Below are 20,076 nucleotides of genomic sequence, written 5' to 3'. Positions count from 1 at the left end.
CCACCCCATCCAGCAGTGGCAGGGCAAGCCACGGCGTATCAACAGGGAGCAGGGCCCCCTCCCTTCTCCCACCGAAGACGCTGCCTCCTCCGGCAACGCAACGTCTGCAAGCCAGCCGCCCACCCAGAGAGCACCAAGGGCTCCGCTGCGAAGCCCGGAGCTCCGGGCGCTCTCTTCGGTCGAGGTCTGTTCATCCTAAAGCTGTGCGCAATCCAGCCCGCGGCAAATTGGTCCCTTCCGAACCCGCTGGGAGCACCACCCCCTGAAGGTCCACCTAGTCGCTTGGGAAGCCTGGATCTGCACCAGCACAACGCCCCGCCTGCTCGCCTGGGCTCTGAAGGCTCCCTGGGGCTCTGGAGGGCTCCGCAAGAGCCTCTTCCGCCGGCCGGCCGCTGCCACAAATCGCGGCGCAGCGTCCGGCAACCTCTCCTCCTTTTCCCCCGCAGCCGGCCGCGCGGATCCCCTCCTGCGACGACGCCAGCACCTCCCCCGCCACCTGCTCCTGCCTCTTCTGCGAACGGCAGCGGCCGCGGGCCCAGCTGGTGGCTGGCCAGGAAGGGCCGGACCCCTCCGCGGAGGAGGTGGCCGCCCGGCTGCAGGCGGAGAACCGGGTCCCGCGCATCGTGGAGGCGTTCGAGCGGCGCTCCCTGCGGGAGACCAAGATCGCGGAGCGGGAGAGGGCGCGCCAGGCCACCTTGCAGCGGGACGCGGAGAGGAAGCGCCGGGCGCCCGCGAGCCGCGCGGAGCCCAGGCGGGGCCCCCCGGCCAGCGGCCCCGGGAAGGTGCAAGGCTCGCAGCCGAAGAAGCAGGAGCAGCAGCCCCGGCACAGGCCCGGCGCGCGGAAGGAGGGGGAGGCCGTGGGAAAGCAGCCCAGTTTCCTGGACAGGCTGCGAGGACGGCGCTAGCTCGCAGGCCGAAGGAGCAACGTCGGAACGCAGCGCAAGGCGTGTGCGAGAGCGTCCGCGCCCTCGAAGCCGGCGCGGGGGGCCGCCAGCAGGAAGCTGCCACCGCGCAGGGCAGGACAGGCTGGTCCTTTGCAAGGGGGCAGAGGGGCCAGCAGGGCGGCGGCGAGCCCTGGCCCCGGAGCCAGGCGGTGGCTCTCATCGCGATCAGCAGCGCGCCCTGGCTTTCGTGGGCACCCTGGGATCGGGGGTCGCAGCGGGCCACGGAGTGTGGGCAGACGGCGCAGTGAGCCGCGAGCAGGACCCATGTGTGCCTGCGGTGGGGACAGCCAGCGGCCCGGGCGATCCTTGGGATGAGAGTCAGCAGCTGGCCCCTGGGGGGCCCTGAGCTGGAATCAGAAGTGCCCTTCCCCCAGATCTGCTTCTGAGCAGAAAGGGTCGCAGGGAGAACATCTGGGCTGGCAGAAAGCCCCTGGGTGGCCTGGCCCAGCTCTGCAAAAGGGATCTTCTCAAGGAACAAGTAGGTGGCTTGATGGTAGTCTGAGGAATAAATCTTGGTCATGATCCAGCCAGTGGTAACAAATTAGTTGAATTATACATTGGGTAAAAAACGTATTTCCTTTTGCCTGTCCTGATTCTTCCAGGAGTCCATCCCATTGGGTGACTTCTGGTTCTAGGATTTTGGGAAGGGGAAAATAGCTTCTCCTTATCCTCTTTATCCACAACATCCATCATTTTATGCACCTCAATCACGTCCCTTCTCATTCACCCCTTTCCTAAACTGAAAAAACCCAAATGCTGCAGGAGACAATCATGGCTGGGGAGGAGAACCAGCCCAAGGCTCTCTAAAGTGGCTGCCACAGTTAGCGGCTGTGTGGTCACACAACACACTTAACTGGGTTAACCACTTACACAACACACGTAACCGCTTACAAATCTAGCAGCTGTATTTGCACAATGAGAAATACTGGCTTAGTTTAAACCCTGGTTATTTTATTTTTGTGGCAGACAGGCTGTTTCCTCCCTCCCTCCCTCCCTCCATTTGGAGACTGCCCAATTCCAGAATGACTCAGGATGGCTTACAACTTAAAAGGGAAAAACAACACCAAGGAACTCAGTGTCCAGACAACAATATCTCACCTGACAAAACTCAGACAGCACACCACAGTGGTTCAGTGTGTTGTCGAAAGCCATAAACAAGGGCTCATTCAGATCAAGAGTGTAGTGTGAGCATGGAGCCCTGGTAGTGCATGTAAAATGCTGGGCCCTCGGTGGAGTCTTGGACAGGCCAAAAGCTTTCAGGTGAGACACCAGCAGCAGCATCCTTTCTCGGCCATCGGGTTGCAACCTCACATCTGGAAGGCCCAGGTGAGAGGCTGCAGCCAAGAGGTTGTAAGAAGTTGAAGAGGGGGAGCAGAGAAACATTGGATGGTGGCCGAAGCAAATCAGACCAGGTAGGAAAAGCCCCAGAGGAAGATTGCACCAGAATGCCCCCTGTGCCCAGGATGCAGCCTCACTGGGCCTGCCAGAATCCAGGCATAGGAGATAACCTGGCTGGAGGGGGAGGAGGATCCCCCTCCCTTCCTTGTTGCTTCCCCCTTGCACTGCATTGGGGGGGGGATTCCTGTCCCAGGGACCCCTGCTAGCCAGACAAGGGTTTGAAGCCTCTCCCACGTGGATTGTGGCATTGCATCTGCAGAAATTTCCCTGTGGTGGCAGCAGCCAACCACTTGGTTTCTCCATGCTAGGCAGAAGAATCCCTTCTGGGCTTCGGCTGCTGCTTCCTGCCAGCCCTAGTTTGGGGCCAGAGAGAAATGGGGGGCTCCGATTGCAAAGGAAGGAGGGAGCAAGAGAGAGAGAGAGAGAGAGAGACCATTTATTTGTAAAATGTTCCTTCTCACAGATTGCTGCGCATGCATCGTAACACTTGCCATAAAAATTATGGTCTGTTGAACAAATAATTGAGTGCAGCAAAGGACACAAATCCAAGCGGGATGGGGAAAAGTTTTCTCCAGATCCAGCCCTCTGCACGGTTCCCTGGAAGCAAGGCCCATGCGACCCAGATTTTTGGTTCATTACCTGAAAAGGATTGGCAGCAGCCAGAAACAAAGTAAGAGGGAGTACAGAAAAGATTGAAACTATTTCTGGGTGCCTAATAGAGCATAAAACTCTCTCCAGGTCCTTCCCATCAACTAAGGGACATCTTGATTGATTGATTGATTATGTAATTGATCAAGTTGGTATTGGTTTTCTCCAGAAGGATCTGTTCCCAGCCTGGTCCTCCAGGTCTCCAACAGTTTCGCCATCACTGATCTAACTGGGTCCCTCCCCCTTGCCGCTGGTCGCCCTCTGCTTCTCTTTCCTTCCACCTTCCCCAGCACTATGGACTTCTCAAGGGAGCCAGGTCTTTGCCTAACGTGTCCAAATTATGATCATCTGAACCTGGTCATTAGTGCCTGGGGTGAGATTAAGGGTATTGTGACAGGCCCAGAACAGCCTTCCCCAGCCTGGGGCCCAGTTGCACAATAGGTGAGTTTCACCACAGCCAAGAAGTATCAGGAGAGGCTCTCTGGAAGGCTGAATTACAGAATCCTTGGCTGGGTTTAACGGGAGTTGAAGTTGAGTGAAGGCAGCAGGTCCCCCTTCCTTCCAACTCATCATATCAAAGCCTCTTCCCCTGGGAGCCAAGCCAAGGTCTTCGGCGCTAGGAGGGTCCTGAAAGAAAGAGGGCCTTCTCTTGGCATCCTGGATCTGCAAAACTGGCAGAGCCGGGGCCCAGAGCTGCTCTGTGGGCCTTGCTTCTTGTGTCACGGTGTGCCCAGAAGGAAGCCTCTGGAGTAGCTGGCGTGGTCAAGACAGCCCCAGGGAATGGGATCTTCTGGGTCCAGCTGGTGAGATGGGCACGGTGCCTTTCACCTGGCCTGCTTTAAGAAGACCTCTTGAATCAGGGCTGGGAGTGCCCAGTCTGATTTGGATGCCAGGAAACTGGAAGCAAAAGGTGTCCTTCAACACAGATTCAGCTACTTCAACCTTCTTGCATGGGGAAGGTGACCAGGCCCAGATTCAGCTCACGGCAGGCAAACTAGGCTTGCCCGGTATCTGCAAGGACACACAGCCCAAGCCTCCCTGGCATGGGCAGAGCCTTGTCATGGTGGCATCCTGGGCCCTGCCCCAGCAGGAGGAGCTGGCAAAGGACATTTTATGCCCAGGAAGAGGAGGAGGAGGAGGGTGGGGCTGAGACCATCCCTAAGTGGCCCTTTCCCACTCTCAGCCCACCCCTCCGGCCCCTGGCCCCTCCTCCCTGCCTGCAAGGCCACCAGGCCCCAGGGGTCCAGTGGCAGGGAGTCCATCATCAGCATGAGAAAGACCTGGATGCCCAGCCCTCCCCTAGTCTCTTCCCCTTCCTCCCCCCCAGGCACTCACTAGCAGCCGCCACAGGAGGCGGGAGGCGATAGCAGATCGCATCAGCCTGGCCCCAGCCATGGCTGCCTGGGGCCCTTCTCGGCCTGGGCCTGGGCAGGGCAGTCCCGATCACAGGATCTGGGTCCCGGCTGTGGCCCAGCTCCCTACCCTAGACGAGGGGGGCCCCGTGGCTGCGGAGGGGGGTGGTGAGGGGCCCAGCGAGGGCCAGTCAGGCAGGAGGGGGAGGAAGAAGAAGAAGAAATACCACCGCCACCCCAAGCCCCCCTACACCTACTTGGCTATGATTGCCCTGGTGATCCAGGCATCCCCCGACCGGAAGCTCAAATTGTCCCAGGTAAGACAAAAGGGCCAGGAGCTGCTCGCCGTGCGGGGCAGGGAGTGGGGAGTGGCTGGCCTTGGGGAGTTGGGTGGACTCGGCCACTGGAGCTGGAGGCCCAGGGAGCCCACCTTGCTCTAGTCCACGGGGTTCTGGGTGCTGCATTGCGAAAGCGAGCCCAGGGAGGTTAGAGGGGGCCGGTGGGCGCAGGAGGAGACGGCGATGCGGAGCCTGCGAGGAGAAGCTGGAGGAGGAGCGGCAGTCCATGCACACTTCAAGGCTGGCCCAGGATGGGAGGCAGTGGCTGAGCCTCCTCAGGAAGGAGCAGTGGACAACACCATCCATTCTGGCGTGCAGGAGGCCTCCCTCGCCGGAGAGCTTCAAGTAAGGGTTGCCATCAGCTGGGCACCCCGACCTCTGCAGCTTCTGTGGAGAGCAGGGGAGTGGATAACGTGCCTCCCCCCCCCCTGCAAGCAACCCAGTTCAGGATTCGGGGGGAGGAGACCCCCCTCCTTCTATGTACAGGTAGGGAATTACTGAACCTCCATCACCAGCAGGGCATTCTGCCTGCCACCCGCCCCTCCCGTCCTGAGCTGGAAGGCACCAAAAGCCAAGGGGGGGGGGGTTTCTGTGCCTGCTGGGCGTCTTCATTGCAAGAGTTCTACTCCAGGCACCCCTCTTGGCTTGGAGGCAGAGCCCCCGCTGGGCCCGCTGGCATCAGCCTTGCCCGCAGCATTTCTCACCTGAAGCAAGCCCCAGAATACCCTCCCCAGAGTGCATGTCTGTCGCAGCGCAGCCCTCTGCCATATCACCAAAAGCCCCCCTCCCAATTGAACCAGGGCTTGCGTTAAGGGCTTGCGGTAGCCCCTTTTGCTGGCCTTCTTGGGACTCTCTGCAATTTGGTGGAGAGGCCAGCCCCCAAACAGGGACATGCTTGATCCAGAAGTTTGGAAATAAAGGCACATCTCCTTCAAGTCAAGCTAGGAAGGGCTGCAATGTTCCAGGGTGGGGGGTTCACAGTGCTCCCTGAGTGGAAGGCAAAATATAATAAGCCCAGGAACTGCCCAGCTGGGCTCCACATCGGCGGCTTAGAATGGCCTTCTTTGACCTGGATTGGTTCAGGGGAGGACAGCCAAGATGGTCCTGCCCTGGGAGGTCGATCAAGGGAGATTGGGAGGTTCAGGCTGGAGGCAAAGAAGACCAAGGGGAGGCATGATGTCGGGGTTCAGGGTGCCAGAGAAGACAGCCAGGGCTATTTTGTACCCCCACAGAAACTGGGGGCCTCTTCCAACCCTGCAAGTCCATGATGCTATGAAATGGGGCTCAGTTGCACCCCGTTGCTTTCTTAACTCAGCTGCGTTGGGTTGGATGTTTATTCCAGCGCAGGCACGCACACACTTCCAGCTGAGTTAAGGCCTGTTATATTTAAAGAGGCCTTCATGGTGGTCTGGTTTAATTTCTAGAATGGTAGCAGCTCCATGAGTCTTGGGGCATCTAACAGTCTGAAACATTCATTATAGGTGGCAACTGCTGGCTGATCCTCACTGATCTCATGGTTAAGCAGGACTTAATACGTGGGTGTTACACATCAGGAGGAATCTGGTAGCACCTTTTATTATTGTTATTAAAGGCGGAAGACCTGGCAAAGCCACTCCTAACATGCTGTTTGAAAAACCAGCAAGGATGACAGCCTTGAGGTCCCCCAAGTCCTCGCCTGGAAGCTGCCTTTACTTAGGCATTCAGAAGAAGTCACAGGTTCTCACAGGAAGAAGAAAAGAATAAATGCAGACAGTTGGGGGGGGAGGCAGGGGCTAACTGCACTTAAAGGAGATCTGCATATTCTGAAAGTCCCAGGATGCTGCTGCTGTGAACAAAGGCAAGGATTGCATATTGGCCGCCCTGAAGCTGCAAAGGTGCTACCTGCCCATCCCCAGCACACCCTCCTGGCCCTTCCCGAAAGGAGCAGAAAGGGAGGGAGAGGGTTGAGTGGGGAGGGGGGAGGCTGCTGGCCAGCCTGATAAGGACCACCTCTGCCAGTAGCTGCCAGGCCTCTCTCTCCAGATATCCTGCGGTCAGCTGAGCTGCCTCTGCTGTTGGAGGGGTGAATCCTCCCCCAGATCAGAGGTTGGTCAGGCCAGCTGGGGGGATTAGAGCCAGCAGGGTGCCCACGGAGAGGCAACTGGGCTGATGCACATCCTGCTCACCAGCGTCCCTCCCACCCTGGGCTCCCCTGGCCAGAAAAGTTTTCCAAGGTGGCCAAAAGGTCATCGGAACTGGCATGGGGGGGCAGATTTGGCCTGACCACCAATTAAATCTTGCTCTCCATCCTGAAATGTAGAAAAGCCCAAGCAAGGGTCTGCAAAGGTGCTAAGCAATGCCTCCTTCAATCCAGCCAGGCTCCCTGGCGGGGAATTCTCCCAAAGCTGCAAAATCTGGGTGTAATGCAAAGGGAGGCAGCCTCTTCAGCAAGGAATCTTGCAGCCCACCCGCCACATCACTGGTCCCAAGATGCCTCTCCTTCCCCGCAGTCAAAATGCCCCGACTGCAAGGACATCTGAGCATCTTCCTGCTCCCCCTCCCTGCAGGAATGATGATCCCGCTAAGTTCCAGCAGGAGCACGTCTTTAGGATCAAATTCTCCCCCCACCCCACTTTAGTTTTTTGGTTCTGAGCTTTGCTCTCACCTGCTTTGCAGCCACCTCCTCCTCCACCTGGAAGGGCACCGGCAAATGCTTTAGCAATACTGTCAGGAATTCTGGGAGTTGAAGTCCACCCATCTTAAACCGCCCAAGGTTAAGGCATTATGCCTAAGCCATAATCCCCTTTAGATGAAAATGTGAAACAAGCCAGTGGGGATGGGGATTAATGATGATTTATTGCTTACTCTATTCTGTGAATCAAGTAACAGCGGCTTGTTCAACAAATCCTAGTTACACCATAACTTCCTGAAAGCGTCTCTCCCGCCCATCAAGAGGGGATCGCCCCAAGCAGGCATCCAAGGAGAGTCCTCCTCCCTCCCAGAGGGTGGGTGCCCCCCCCGGCCGCCGCCCCCCCCGGCCGGCAGCCCTGAACCCATCTTCCCCCCCTCCTTGCCTTTCAGATCATCAAGGAGATCAGCACCCTCTTCCCCTTCTTCAAGGACGGGTACCAGGGCTGGAAGGACTCCATCCGACACAACCTCTCAGCCAACGACTGCTTCCACAAGGTGAGGGGAGCCGGAAGCATCAGGCGGGGCTGCCATCTCCCCCCGACCCCCCGTTTTATTGTGCTGGGCCAAACCCGCCTTCCAGGCAGGGGACAATCTCTGGGTCTCGTGTTCTGGACGAGGAGCACCAAGCGGCGTCCTTCTGGGGATCCATCCCAGATCGCCCACACCCCCCATGCTGCCTTGGGCCTCTCCTGGGTCACCTGCGCTGTCCGCAGTGGGATCCTCCAGGAGTTGGACCCAGTTCAGCCACAGAGCTGAGCTTGGGGGGCTGCACAGGGTGGAGGATTGGCCCACGTATGTTCCAAAGGTGAAGACCCGGGGTCAACCCCACGGCCATCCCGGCAGAGGGGAACGTGCTGCTTCTGGAGATGGGCTCGGCCCCCCTCACTCCCAGCGCCAGGAAAGCAGTTGAAGCCCTCCTCTGATGCTTACTTGGGGCGGTCCCCTCCTGGCAGGTGGGAGAGGCGCTTTCAGAAATAGCTCCTGTGTCTCCTCAATGTGTCAGACCCCTCTGACTGCAGTGAGCTAAATGCTCGGTGCGTATGTGCATGAGTATGTCGACAAACAAACAAGCCGGCTCTCCAGCCCCCAGCAGACCCCAGTTCAGTGAAGAGGGGGTTCGTTCGGCTTCCTCCCAAGTCCCCCAGGACTGGCCTTGCTGACTCCAGCCACCACCATCAGCCCTTCAGGTTCTCCGAGCCAACACATGAGGCTGGGGTGGAAGCAGGAGACCCTGGGCACGCAGGGGCCAGGGGCTAGGAAGGAAGTCCGGGGTGCCTCCTTCTGGGCATAGGGGTCCCTGCCCTTGCCTTCAGAAGACACTCCTGCACCCCCACCCCATGTCTTGCAGGTGCTGAAAGACCCCGCCAAGCCCAAAGCCAAGGGGAATTTCTGGACCGTCGACGTGGACCTCATTCCCCCGGAGGCTCTCAAGCTGCAGAACACGCCCGTCTCCCGACAAGAGGAGAGGGCCTTCACGGTCGACCTGGCTCCCTTTGTGTACCACGGCTGGGCTTTCAACACCCCCCCGCCTCCCCTTGATGCGGCCGCCCCAGGGGGGAGTGGGGCTCCGGGCAGCGATGGGGGCCGGCAGAGCAGCCCCTTCAGCATTGACGCCTTGCTGCACGACTTCCAGGACGTGGGTCTCTCCGGGAAGGCGAGGGCAGACTCTGGACCACCACAGAGTCCTACAGCTGGCTTGGGAGCCTGGGGCACGGTCCCTATCTTCCGAGTCTCCTCCGGGGGGCCCGTCCTCCCCTGGCGGCCCCCATGCCCCCTGCCCGTGCTCAGCTCCCTCTCCTCCTCCAGCCGCTCCTTGTCCCCCAATGAAAGGGAGGAGCCAAAGGAAGGGGGCAGTTCCTTGACTTCGGCCAAGCGCCCCCGAGTCATCTGCCCCACCCACGAGAGCAGTGGCTCCGACTCCAGGGAAGGCACTCCGCCTCCTGCCGCCCCTTGCTGGGAGGAGCTCCCTACTTCATACACCCCATGTGTGGCTCCCAATGTGGTGGTGGCACCCCCAAGCCCCACCCTGCCCTTCTCGGCCTTTCCCGCCAACCCAGCCTTTCCCTCCTACAGCCCCACGCCTCTTGCACACCCAGCGTGCTGGGAGCTGATGCCGCGGCCCTCCCTGAGCCCCATCACCTCCTCCAGGGCATGCTTGGACCCGGACGAAGCAATGCCTCCCAACAAGACCGTGTTTGACGTCTGGATGAGCCACCCCATGGACATTGTCCACCCAGCCTTTCCCAGGACAGGCCATTCCCCCCGGAGCTCAGTGCTTGCCCACTACAACTCCTCCTGAAGCCAGCCTTTGGCAAGGGGGTGAAGTGGCTGGTTGGACGGGTCAGCCCTGCTTCTTGGCCAGGGATGACCACAGTCACCACCACCACCCTTGTTCTGTGACCAGCCTTTCTTGCAGAGCTCATCAGCATCTCCAGAGGACAACCCTGCAGTCACATAACAAACCAACCATCAAGAACCAGACAGGAGCAAACCATCCAGATGGTCCTGCTCTACCAGTCAGTCTCTATTAGGAACCATCTTGTCCTCTTGAGTAGATGGGACCTCCCACAGCAAAGGAGAGAAGGGGAATCTGCTAGGCCAGGTTTTGAGCACCACCATGAGGCCAAAGGGTCCAGGTTTTGTGCCCCACCCTTTGGAGCTCTTGCTTGGGGCTGAAGGTTGAGAAATGGGCAAAATGAAGCAGGGCGAGAAGCAGGGTACTTTGGTCTGCAAAATGATCCCTGCAGATGGTTAGGGTTAGGGTTATTCGGAAGCCTCAACTGGTCCAAAATGCAGAGAGTGGGCAGTTACTGGTGCCAGTTACTTGGCACATGCGACGCCACTGCTCTGCCAGCTTCACTGGCTTCTGGTGTGCTTCTGGGTGCAATTCAAGGTGCTGGTTGTCACTTTTAAAGCCCTTCATGGCTTGGGGCTGTGTTACTTGAGGGACCGTCTCTCCCCAGTTGTTTCTATCCATCCTACCTGATCTGGCAGGAAGGGCATACTCCGGGTACCGTCAGCTAGGAAGTGTCAGCTGGCAAGGCCCAGAAGGAGAGCCTTTTCTGCTGTGGCACCCGCCCTTTGGAATACCCTTCCTCCTGAGCTTAGATTAGCCCCGTCCCTGTTGGCCTTTTGTAAGGCCTGGAAAACCTGGCTTTGTGCCTGAGCCTGGGGTCCGGGGCATGCTGGCTGGGGAATTCTGGGAGTTGAAGTCCACCCCTCTTAAAGTTGCCAAGGTTGAGAAACACTGGGTTAGATTATGCCTGGCTGCTATGTGTTTCTATTTTTATTTGTTTTTATGTTGCACATTTTGTGTTTTTATTTGTTTTGTTTTATTGTAAGCTGCCTAGAGTCGTGTAAAAGTGAGATGGGCAGCTATCTAAATCGAATAAATAAATCAAGACATCACCTTGCTCCTCATCTCGTGCACCTGGCCGCCACCTCACAGAAACCATGGTGGGAGGTATCAGTTCTTGTCCTGCAGAGACAACATCCCTCCTCCAGAGAACCAGAGCAAACCTGTCTATTGGAGCTTACAGTACCCTTTTCCCTGACCCTAATACTTGAAAAAGACAGAGAAACAGAGGATTTCAATGTCCCAGGTAAGCCAGATTAGTCAACTGGGAACTATGGAGGCCAACATGTCCTGAAGGGTTGGGTCAGGGCAGCTAGACCAGCAGGATCCTATCTCCGGACTCAAACGTTGACCCAGAATTCTTGAATGGAAGCAGCATGCCTCCCCTCCCCTCCCCTCCCCACCGGGTGTGCCCAGCAGGACCCAATAGCACTCCGCTGGCTGGAACAATGAACTCTAGGACAAGCACCTGTCAACCCATTGCCACAGGCCAAGCATTTGCTAAGCCCTTGCTCTGCAGACCCTCATGGCCAGTCGGTTGCACGAGCAGTGCCAAATGCCTGCTGAGCATGTCCGTGGCTTCTCTCCTACAAGGTTTGTTCCGCCAACAAGAAAGTCCCTACAGTCCATGGGGGTGCAGTCTCCCTGCCAAGCAGACATGCCCAAGCTCGTAAGACAGCCAGGCAATTTGCAAGTCTCTTCCGCCATCAAGATGTTTTCTCTTTCCTTCTCATGCCCAGATTTCATACTGCTTTTATCCTTTATGGGTTAGTTGGGGTTTCTAAATGGGGGAACCAAGATAATTTTTTTAAAAAATCCATTCCATCATGTCCGATTCTCAGAAACTGCCTGGACAAGTCTCTGCAGTTTTCTTGGCAAGGTTTTTCAGAAGTGGTTTGCCATTGCCTCCTTCCTAGGGCCGAGAGGGAGTGACTGGCCCAGGGTCACCCAGCTGGCTTCAGGCCCAAGGGGGGACTAGAACTCCCAATCTCCCAGTTTCTAGCCCGGTGCCTTCACCACTACATCAGACTGGCCCTCAGTGGAGGATCAACACACTTACTGTACTCCAAACCCTGGCTGAATTTCCCCTTGCCTGTGGTTCTATGGGCTGCACCCCCAACCCCAGGAATTAGGGATATTATTTATCTATTTATTAGTCAAATTCTGTTATATTACCATGGTGTCTGGCCATGACGGGAACTATAGCTGACACTTCTGGAGATTACACACATAAACACACAGCCCTGGGAAGGGCTCTACTGCCCCAGGCAGCAGAGCAACCTTTGTGCACAGAGCCGATAACATCCAAGGCAATTCATCGAAAGGTCACACAGTTTCTTGCCAGCCAGATGGAGGTCATGATGCTTTCCATAAAGGTTCTGGGGTGTACATGCTGTCTTGATCACAGCCTCTTCTGGTCTTCTGTGATGTAAAAACCGTTCCTTTATCAGCACTAACCCCGAACATGAAATGATTCTACGGAAGGGTCCTGGAGAAGTCGCAAACGGGGGCTCCCTTCAATCCTTTCTCCCCCAGACCTCTTTTTCTCATCTCAGATAACTCACTAGCTGATTACAAAGAAATCATCATTACCACCACCACCATCATCTCTATAACAAAATTGATACTGAAGAATTCAAGCTATTTATTATCCTCAGAAAAGATCTGGGTGCCCTGATTCCTTCATTCCAGCCTTCTCTGGATCTTTTGCCACTTACAATAGATTCATACAATTGTAGCATTGGATGGCGCCACAAGGATCATCTCATCCAACCTCTGCCATGTGCAGGAACTCCAATTACATCATCCCAGCCTCTTCTTAAAGATCTCCAGAGACAAGAACCCACACCTTCCATAGGACATCCTCAGCTGTTCTGGGGCTTCTGTCACTGGTCACGCTGTAGCTCTAGGGTTCAGCTCTCAGCAGATGCATCATGATCTGGTTCTGGGGAACTTTTCTACCAGTCCATTGTGATGGACCCCTGACCTCTGCAGGGAGAAGGGGCTTATTAAGATGGCCTACCCCAGGCGTCTGATTGGTTGAGCGGGCTTCCTGACAATGCTTGGGGAGTTTCCTGGCCATTCTGTTGGGCACCTTGTTGACTTCTGGAATCCGGGGGTGGGGTGGGGGGTGGGGGCAGGGCACTGACAGGATCAGCCCCGAGCAACTTTCACCATCTGCCAATCCACTGGAGCTCCTTGGCTTACTGAGGAGGTCTGGGAAAGAATGCAAGGGAAGAGATTCCTGGAGCGATGCTGGCAGAAAACAAGAAGCGAACGCAATTGTACTCAACAGCCTGGATCTGAGCCTGTGTTGTGGCAGTTAAGGCAGCAAAGTGCAATTACTTCTCCACCCTTATTGTGTCTGCAGAACATCAGCCAGCTGCATCACTCAAAAGGTCCCCAACCCTTTTGGGGAAGAATCAGCTGGAAAATCCCATCCATGTAAGTTGTGATCCCCTGGCCAAGCATCTTGTGGATAAAACCCATTGGCCACAAGTCAGACAGGCAGAGTCTATTGAGATGACAAAGGTGACATCTTGTGGTGTTACCTGGGAGGCTGTTGAGCCTGTGGATCCCAAGGAAGGGAAGGGAGGCCCCTGATGTCTTGTGGCTTTGACTGCTGCCCCACCTGGCTGATTAAAACAGCCAGGGGGGAGACTGGGAGGCGGATCCAGGAGGTAATCAATGCTTCTTTGAGGAAGCGGGCCACCAGAGGTCCTTAAAGGGGCCTTGGGTCACTCACTCCTCAAGAGACAGCTCTGGATCCAACAAAATTGGATCATCCTATCTAACCTCTTCATTTTGGGGGAAGGGGTTATTGAGAAGGGGGGGCTGGGGGATTATTAGGGCCCTTGGCATCTGGTTTCAGAAGATGGTGGGGCGACAGGCAGGAAGACTGGTGGCAGCAGTGGGAGGGGTTTAGGACAGTGTTTCTCAACCTCAGCAACTTTAAGATGGGTGGACTTCAATTCCCAGAATTCCTCAGCCAGCATGGGAAGACTAGGGGAGGGACACCCTTAAATTGGAAGCACCTACCCAGTCTTTCAATTTGTTGATGCTGTTATTGTTGAACAAATTAAGCAAGGTCAGTAGTACTTGAATGGGAATTAGGCTGGACTGGAAATTAAAAAAAAAAAATCCCAGAAGAGGGCAGTGTTGCTGCCAAGTGTCAAGTTTGATTGTTTTTAAAACCCTTTTTATAGTCTAATGACTGCTCCAATATCTATTGTAAACCACACTGGGGTGTTTTTTTAGGAAGTAGGAAACAAATGTTTAAGATAAATAGGTGTTAATATATTTATTTTATTGAAAAGGTTTGTCTGGCCACCCATCTTAAGAACAACTCTGGGTGGCTCACAGCAACAATAAAACAACAGAACCCAAAAAACATAAAACCCAACCCCACGCCCAGCAGCTCATTCATTCTCCCCAAACCCCCAACAACCAACCCCAGACCCTCACTCTTCCCCAGGGCCTGGGGGAAAATCCAGGCCTTGATGGTCTTCGCTGAAAGGGTGGGGCCTGCTGAATCGCCAGCGGGGGGGGGGGTCCACAAGGTAGGGGCAGCCACGGAAAGTACATTCCCAAGGTCCCATTAGTTGGCAACATTTTAGGGAAAGGACCTGGAGCGTGACCACCCTCTCTGGTGAGACAGGCAGATACACTCAGGGAGAGGCAGCCCCACCAATCAATAGGCATAAATTGTTCGCATTTGCCTAAGCACCAAAAAAGAAAATGAGTTTTCCACTAGCTGAGCACTAACTTCAAACCAATTCCACAAGCAGACCTGTATATGCTCCATCCTTTGCAGCCTTGAAGGTGGGGCTGCATTACCCGTTTCCTGTCATCCGCTCTTGCTGCTGGCAGATGCTGGCAATGTCATTCCGCAAGAGCTGGAGAACCAGAGACACCCCCCCCCCCCGAATCAACACATCCTATCTGAGGATGTTCAACAAGGGAACAGGAATCCTCCTCCCTGGGGATCCTGGATTGCATTTCTCTCTCCGCTTCTATGGGGAGACTTTTTTTTACAACTCGAGGAGTCCAATTTTCAAACTGTGGTTGCAGATGCTGATTATAAAACTCATTGGAACTAAAATACAGCTAATGGTCCTTCTTAGGAGAGTCAGACCCCTTCCTCTGATTTTCTCTCTATGTGCCAAGCACTGGCTAGTTCTCCCTGAAAAAAGTCAAGATTCCCTGGAACTCAGCCCCTGCCCGTGCCTGCATGGAGGTTTTTGGGGAAAGCAAATCTCTGGCACAAATTATGAAACAGACAGTTTCCAAGCATTTAGAAAAGTGAATTGCTTGGCAGGGTTTTACAAAAAACAACAAAACAACCCAATCTCCTGTTTTAATACAGACCAGTTTACTTGACCAGTGAAATGTGGATATAGCCTACCTTGATTTCTCTGGAGCATTGGAGAAAGCCCCCTGTGAGATCCTGGCAGGGAAGATGGCAAAACACGGGTGGGGCTGTGCTATTGCTAGACGGAGACAGAAGCAGCTCAGTGCCCATCAGCAGCTGTGGGTCAAGCTGGAGGCTAGTGTTGTGGCATACTGCAGGGCACCATTCCAGGCCTTGTGCTGCAGAACATATTTATAAATAGCTTGGAAGAGATGTTAGAAAGTGCCATGGTCAAGCTTAGAGACAACCCAAGGATGAGGGGAACAGCAAAATATCTGAGGCCATTATCAAGATTCAAGAGGGTCTTCTTAAGCTGGAACATCGGCAGAAACCAGCAAGAAGAATTTCAGTACAGTATAGGCAGACACAAAGTCCTAGATTTGTTCAGGAAAAGTCAAAGGCAGGAGTGGGGGGTGGGGTGGACATCATACTGGACAGTAGAACATGCCAAAAGAATCTGAATATGTGGATGGACAGGGTGATGTGGTTGCAAGGGAAGCAAATGCAGTCTTGAGGCTCATCAACAGCAGTATCAAGGTCAGGAGAAGTAACTGTTCAGCTCTCTTCTGTGATGGCCCCACCACCTGCATCCAGGAGAGGCATTACATTTTAGGAGGGTCATTGACAAACCAGAGCAGTGTTTCTCAAACTTGGGAACTTTAAGATGTGCGGACTTTAAAAGTCCACACATCTTAAAGCGGCCACTTTCGAGAAACACTGAATTAGAGCATGTCCAGAGGAGATCACCAAGATGGTAAGGGGCTGGGAAAGAAAAGAGATGAGGAACAGCTGGAGTCACTGGGTATGCTTAGCCTGGAGAAGAGAAGACTGGGGGGGAACTCAAGTTCCTGAAGGACTTTCATAAGGAAGGCAGGGAGAATCATTCAGAGTCATTCCCAAGGCAAGCGGTTTAAAAACAAGCACATTTCAGTTGGACATCAGGAAGAATTTCCTAACAGTAAGAGCTGTTGACCACCAAAACAGATCACCACAAAAGATGGTGGTATCCCTGAGAGATGGTGTAGCAGTGAATCTCTGCCCGGGGCATGGAGTTGGATTCAATCAAAGCAAATATTTGTAGCTCAAGGTTGAACTGGGGAGTCCTTGGTGCTCTCTGAGCCTTGTTGTTTTCTCGCAGATGTTTCATTGCTAGGCTAGGCAACATCTTCAGTGCAAAGAGGGAGCGGGCCTTGCTCTCAGTTTATATACCGTGGCTTGGCCTGCCTATGTTGGTGGGGGTGTTGTTCTCTCCTTGGGAGTCCCTTGAGTGGGCTGTTGTTTGCTGCTGGATTGATTGACTGAGTTAATAGTTCCTTGATTAGGGTGTATTGTGCTGTTTGATGGTTCATCCGGTGTTAATCCTAGCATTGATTTTTGCATATCTGGGTGTTGATTGCTGGCAAGGGAGTGTCCTGGTCTTTTGGCTTTTCTCTTGTCTCTTCTGTATGGTGTGTAAATGTTGTTTGCCTCTATGTGCCTGTTGATGGCTGCTTTGCCTGAGTGCCAGGCTTCCAGGACTTCTCTGGCGTTTTTGGATTCGGCTTGGTTTAGGATGCTCGCCGTTTCCTGGTTGAAACTATGATTGAGTCTGTCCGTGTGTTGTGAGATTAAGGAGTTCTCATCCTGTCTTCTGACTGCCAGTGGGTGTTCGTGGATGCCTCTGCCAGTCTTCTGCCTGTCTGTCCTACATAGTGGCTGTTACAGTCTTTGCACTGTATGCTGTAAATAACTCCTGTTTTTTCTTCTTGGGCTAGTGGGTCTTGTGGGTTACTTAGGATGTTTTGAAGAGTTTTAGTTGGTTTATGTGCTACGGTGATGCCGTGTGGTTGTAACAGTCTGCTGGTGGTTTCTGAGATGTTTCTGATGTATGGCAGTGTAATCCTTTTCATGGCTTCTGTTGGTTGGGTTGTAGTGGGTTGGGTGGTGAGGCACTTTTTGATAAAGTTGAGCGGGTATCCATTTTGCTGGAAGATGCTGTACAGATGATCTTTTTCCTTTTTCTGGTGTTCTGGATTAGAAGAGCTCCCAAGACCCCTTTCATACTGTGTTGTTTTATTCCAAAGCAACCTTGCGGACAATTTTCTAATATTGTCTGACCCCGCTTGGGAAGACTACGTGGACAACAGGACAAGGAGCAGAAGCTAAGGGGCTGCCCGATCTGCAGAACAGAGTCCCCCTGCAAGGAGCCCCTTTCTGTGGTAACACAATGCACAAAGCCAAGGGAAGCAGATACTGCTATGGCTTGATGGGATGGCTGAGTTCACGCCAAGCATGTTAAGACCTAATATGATTCGGTTTTGGCTCAGGCACTGCAGCTGGTAAAAAACACACTGTGTGCCCTAGGGCGACACAAATGCAGTCACAATTCTTAACCTGTGTGTGCGCACGCACGCGCCAAAGATCAGAAGAAGACAAATTATCTCTGAAGAGGGACCCTTGTGATGCTGGAAGAGGGCAGATGGTCCTCCTCTGCCCCAAAGCCTTCTATGGGAGTGGCTGGGTCAAAGGCAGGTAGGTGTGCTTGAACAGGAGGTGGAGCTGTGCGAGGTGCTGGGCTCGCCCTTGCTGAAGGCCTCTGCTCACAAGCTTGGCAGTGACCTGGTGGGGGTGCAAGGGGGCTGTGGGGAGCAGAGACTTGGCTCACCACCACCCCAGCTCTGAGACACTGCCAGGACCTGAGCTGAGACCATACTCTTTCTCCCCTCTCCACCCCCCCCCCCACCTGCTCACCAGCCCCCTCCGGTGCAGACATTTCTTTCTTCCTCCAAGCCAGGCCCTGATTTCAAAAAGATGATTAAGAAAGGAAACTGGATTATTCTGTTGGCCGGGGTGGGGGGGTCAAAACAGCAGCATTCCTAACGTGGAGATGTCCAGCAGGGGAGTGGTGGATCAGGCCCACAACACCTGTTTGCTTACACACACAGCTTCAATTCCTGGCAGTAGAGATCTTAAAGGGGGGCTGCTGGAGACCAAGAGGGGAGGGGGAGGAGGTGGGCTGCCTGCCTGGGTCCCGTGCCCCTTCCCAAATGCAGCTGGTTGGTTTAAGGGGCCCCAAGACCCCTTGGCTATATTCACAACATGACACAAAGCCAGAATGTGGACTGCTTGGGTTGGGTTAGTGTGTTGGGAGAATGCAGCTATGTGGTTTGCAAATCACAGTCTACAGCAGTGTTTTTCAAACTTGGCCACTTTAAGATGTGTCGACTTCAACTCCCAGAATGCTGGCTGGGGAATTCTGGGAGCTGAAGTCCACACATCTTAAAGTGGCCAAGTTTGAAAAACACTGGTCTACAGCTTCCTGTGTTGGTGGAACTCAGCCAGTTGCAGTTCATGAATCTGGGGTTAGTGCAAGGTGTGAGCCCAGGCCCTGTTCCTCCTAGTGTTCTCCATAGCCTTGGGCTGTCTGTCCAGCCCCAATAACCTCCTCCTGACCTTCTCGGTGGAGCCTCTCAGGCCAGTCATTGATGGCCCATGATAGCCCCCATTAGTGGGCCTTTTGTGTTCCCCCCTGGTGTGTTAGCACAAGAAAGGTTGATGGCAGCTAAGCAGCTGATGCTGGGCAGTCTGTGAACAATGCAGCTCCAGGAAAGGGTGTGGGGAGGACTGCCAGGCAATCCCAGGCCAGCAGGCTTACCAGCCTGGGGCCAAAGGAGCCTTGCAAGGGCCTTCCTCCTCCTCCTCCTCCTGGAGAGGACCCCCCCCCACTTACACAGGGAGGATCAAGGTCGGCTGGCAACCCAAAGGGCCACTGTGTGTAGGGCTGCTTGTCCCTGGGCCCCCATTTGTCATGACCCTTGAGGGGTGACCTCAGTCCAGTCCCAGGCCCTCCGTCAGATGCAGGTCCAGGCTGTGCTAATATCCAGCCAGCGCCCAAGCTCTGATGATCAGCACCTGAGAGCTTTCTCAGCCAAGGCCAAGCCATGGTGTGGGTTGCGCATTCGACTAAGCCCTTCTGTCTTCGGCCATGGCTTGTTAAATCTACTGCATCTGACAGAGTTTGCACACCATGCTAGGAAACTACCTTTTGGCTCAGTGACAATGCCAACTATTTGTCACTTCTTTTGTGTCTCAGAGATGATGGCAGACCAACGCAGCAAAGGTGGCTGAATGGAGATTTAACGGAAGCATTTCTTCGCCCAGCACTAATTGCCACCCCCCACCCCCCCATGGCCACTACCCCAGCTTCCAGATCTGATTTGATAAAGGCCTGGAAGGCCAGTCTGGAGGGGAGGAGGGGGAGTGCTCTTGAGGACACAATGTTATCTCTGGGTTGGGGGCAGGAGAGGGGAAGCGCCCCCCCCATCTGCTTGGCCAGTGTGAGAAGCGAAAAGTGGGGCCAGGACGGGCCTTGGATGGATCCAGCAGGGCTGTTCTTAGGTTGCAAGAGAAGTGAACGGCATGAAACAACCTAGCCGCCACCACCACCCGCCACAGTGCCTGGGAAAATCAAAAGACCAGTCTGGGGTTGGAAGGCTGGTGGCCAGAGGTCCATGCAGGACAGAAACAGCTGCTGAGCCTCCCTCCCCCAAGACGACCGAACTGCAGCCGCTCGGATGCCCTCCTGCCTGGCCACGTCCAGCTCAGCATCCTGGGCCCCCTGCATCCATCTGGGCAGCCGAGGGGCTCTGGCTTCCAGACCAAGACTGCTGCCTGCCTATTGGATACCGGGAACAGTGCAAATACCCTTTTTTTCTTGGCCTTTCGAATTACATCACGGCTTCATTGGTTGGCTTTGCATGGTGCCAAACCATGGTTTGTTTCATCGTGGTCAAGCACTCTAAAGCCAGGTGGCCTTAATGCCTCAGATGACCCTTCCAGCTCAGTGGCTGGGTTCACACAACACCCTGAAGCCAGGTCAGCCAAGACTGGTTTCCTATAACACAATGGCCAGATAAAGACCCCACCTTATAATGCACCCCACCTTCTCTGCACAGGAGAAGACCAGAGCTGGGCTCCCAAA

At 54.7% G+C, this 20,076-nt stretch overlaps 1 protein-coding gene across 1 annotated transcript; it reads left to right on the top strand.

Moving 5' to 3' along the window:
* The first annotated feature begins 4,103 nt into the window (after window positions 1-4,103).
* LOC134494764 (forkhead box protein H1-like) lies at window positions 4,104-9,649 on the top strand. Its single transcript, XM_063300011.1, has 5 exons — window positions 4,104-4,130; window positions 4,555-4,659; window positions 7,741-7,845; window positions 8,699-8,990; window positions 9,042-9,649. The coding sequence occupies exons 1-5, from the start codon at window positions 4,104-4,106 to the stop codon at window positions 9,647-9,649; spliced, it is 1,137 nt and encodes a 378-aa protein (XP_063156081.1).
* The last annotated feature ends 10,427 nt before the right edge of the window (window positions 9,650-20,076 follow it).

Source organism: Candoia aspera, chromosome 3, assembly GCF_035149785.1.
Source record: "Candoia aspera isolate rCanAsp1 chromosome 3, rCanAsp1.hap2, whole genome shotgun sequence".
Taxonomy (NCBI): Eukaryota; Metazoa; Chordata; class Lepidosauria; order Squamata; family Boidae; genus Candoia; species Candoia aspera.
The sequence above is the reverse complement of the archived record's forward strand: the minus strand, read 5'-3'. Positions and strand labels throughout refer to the sequence as shown.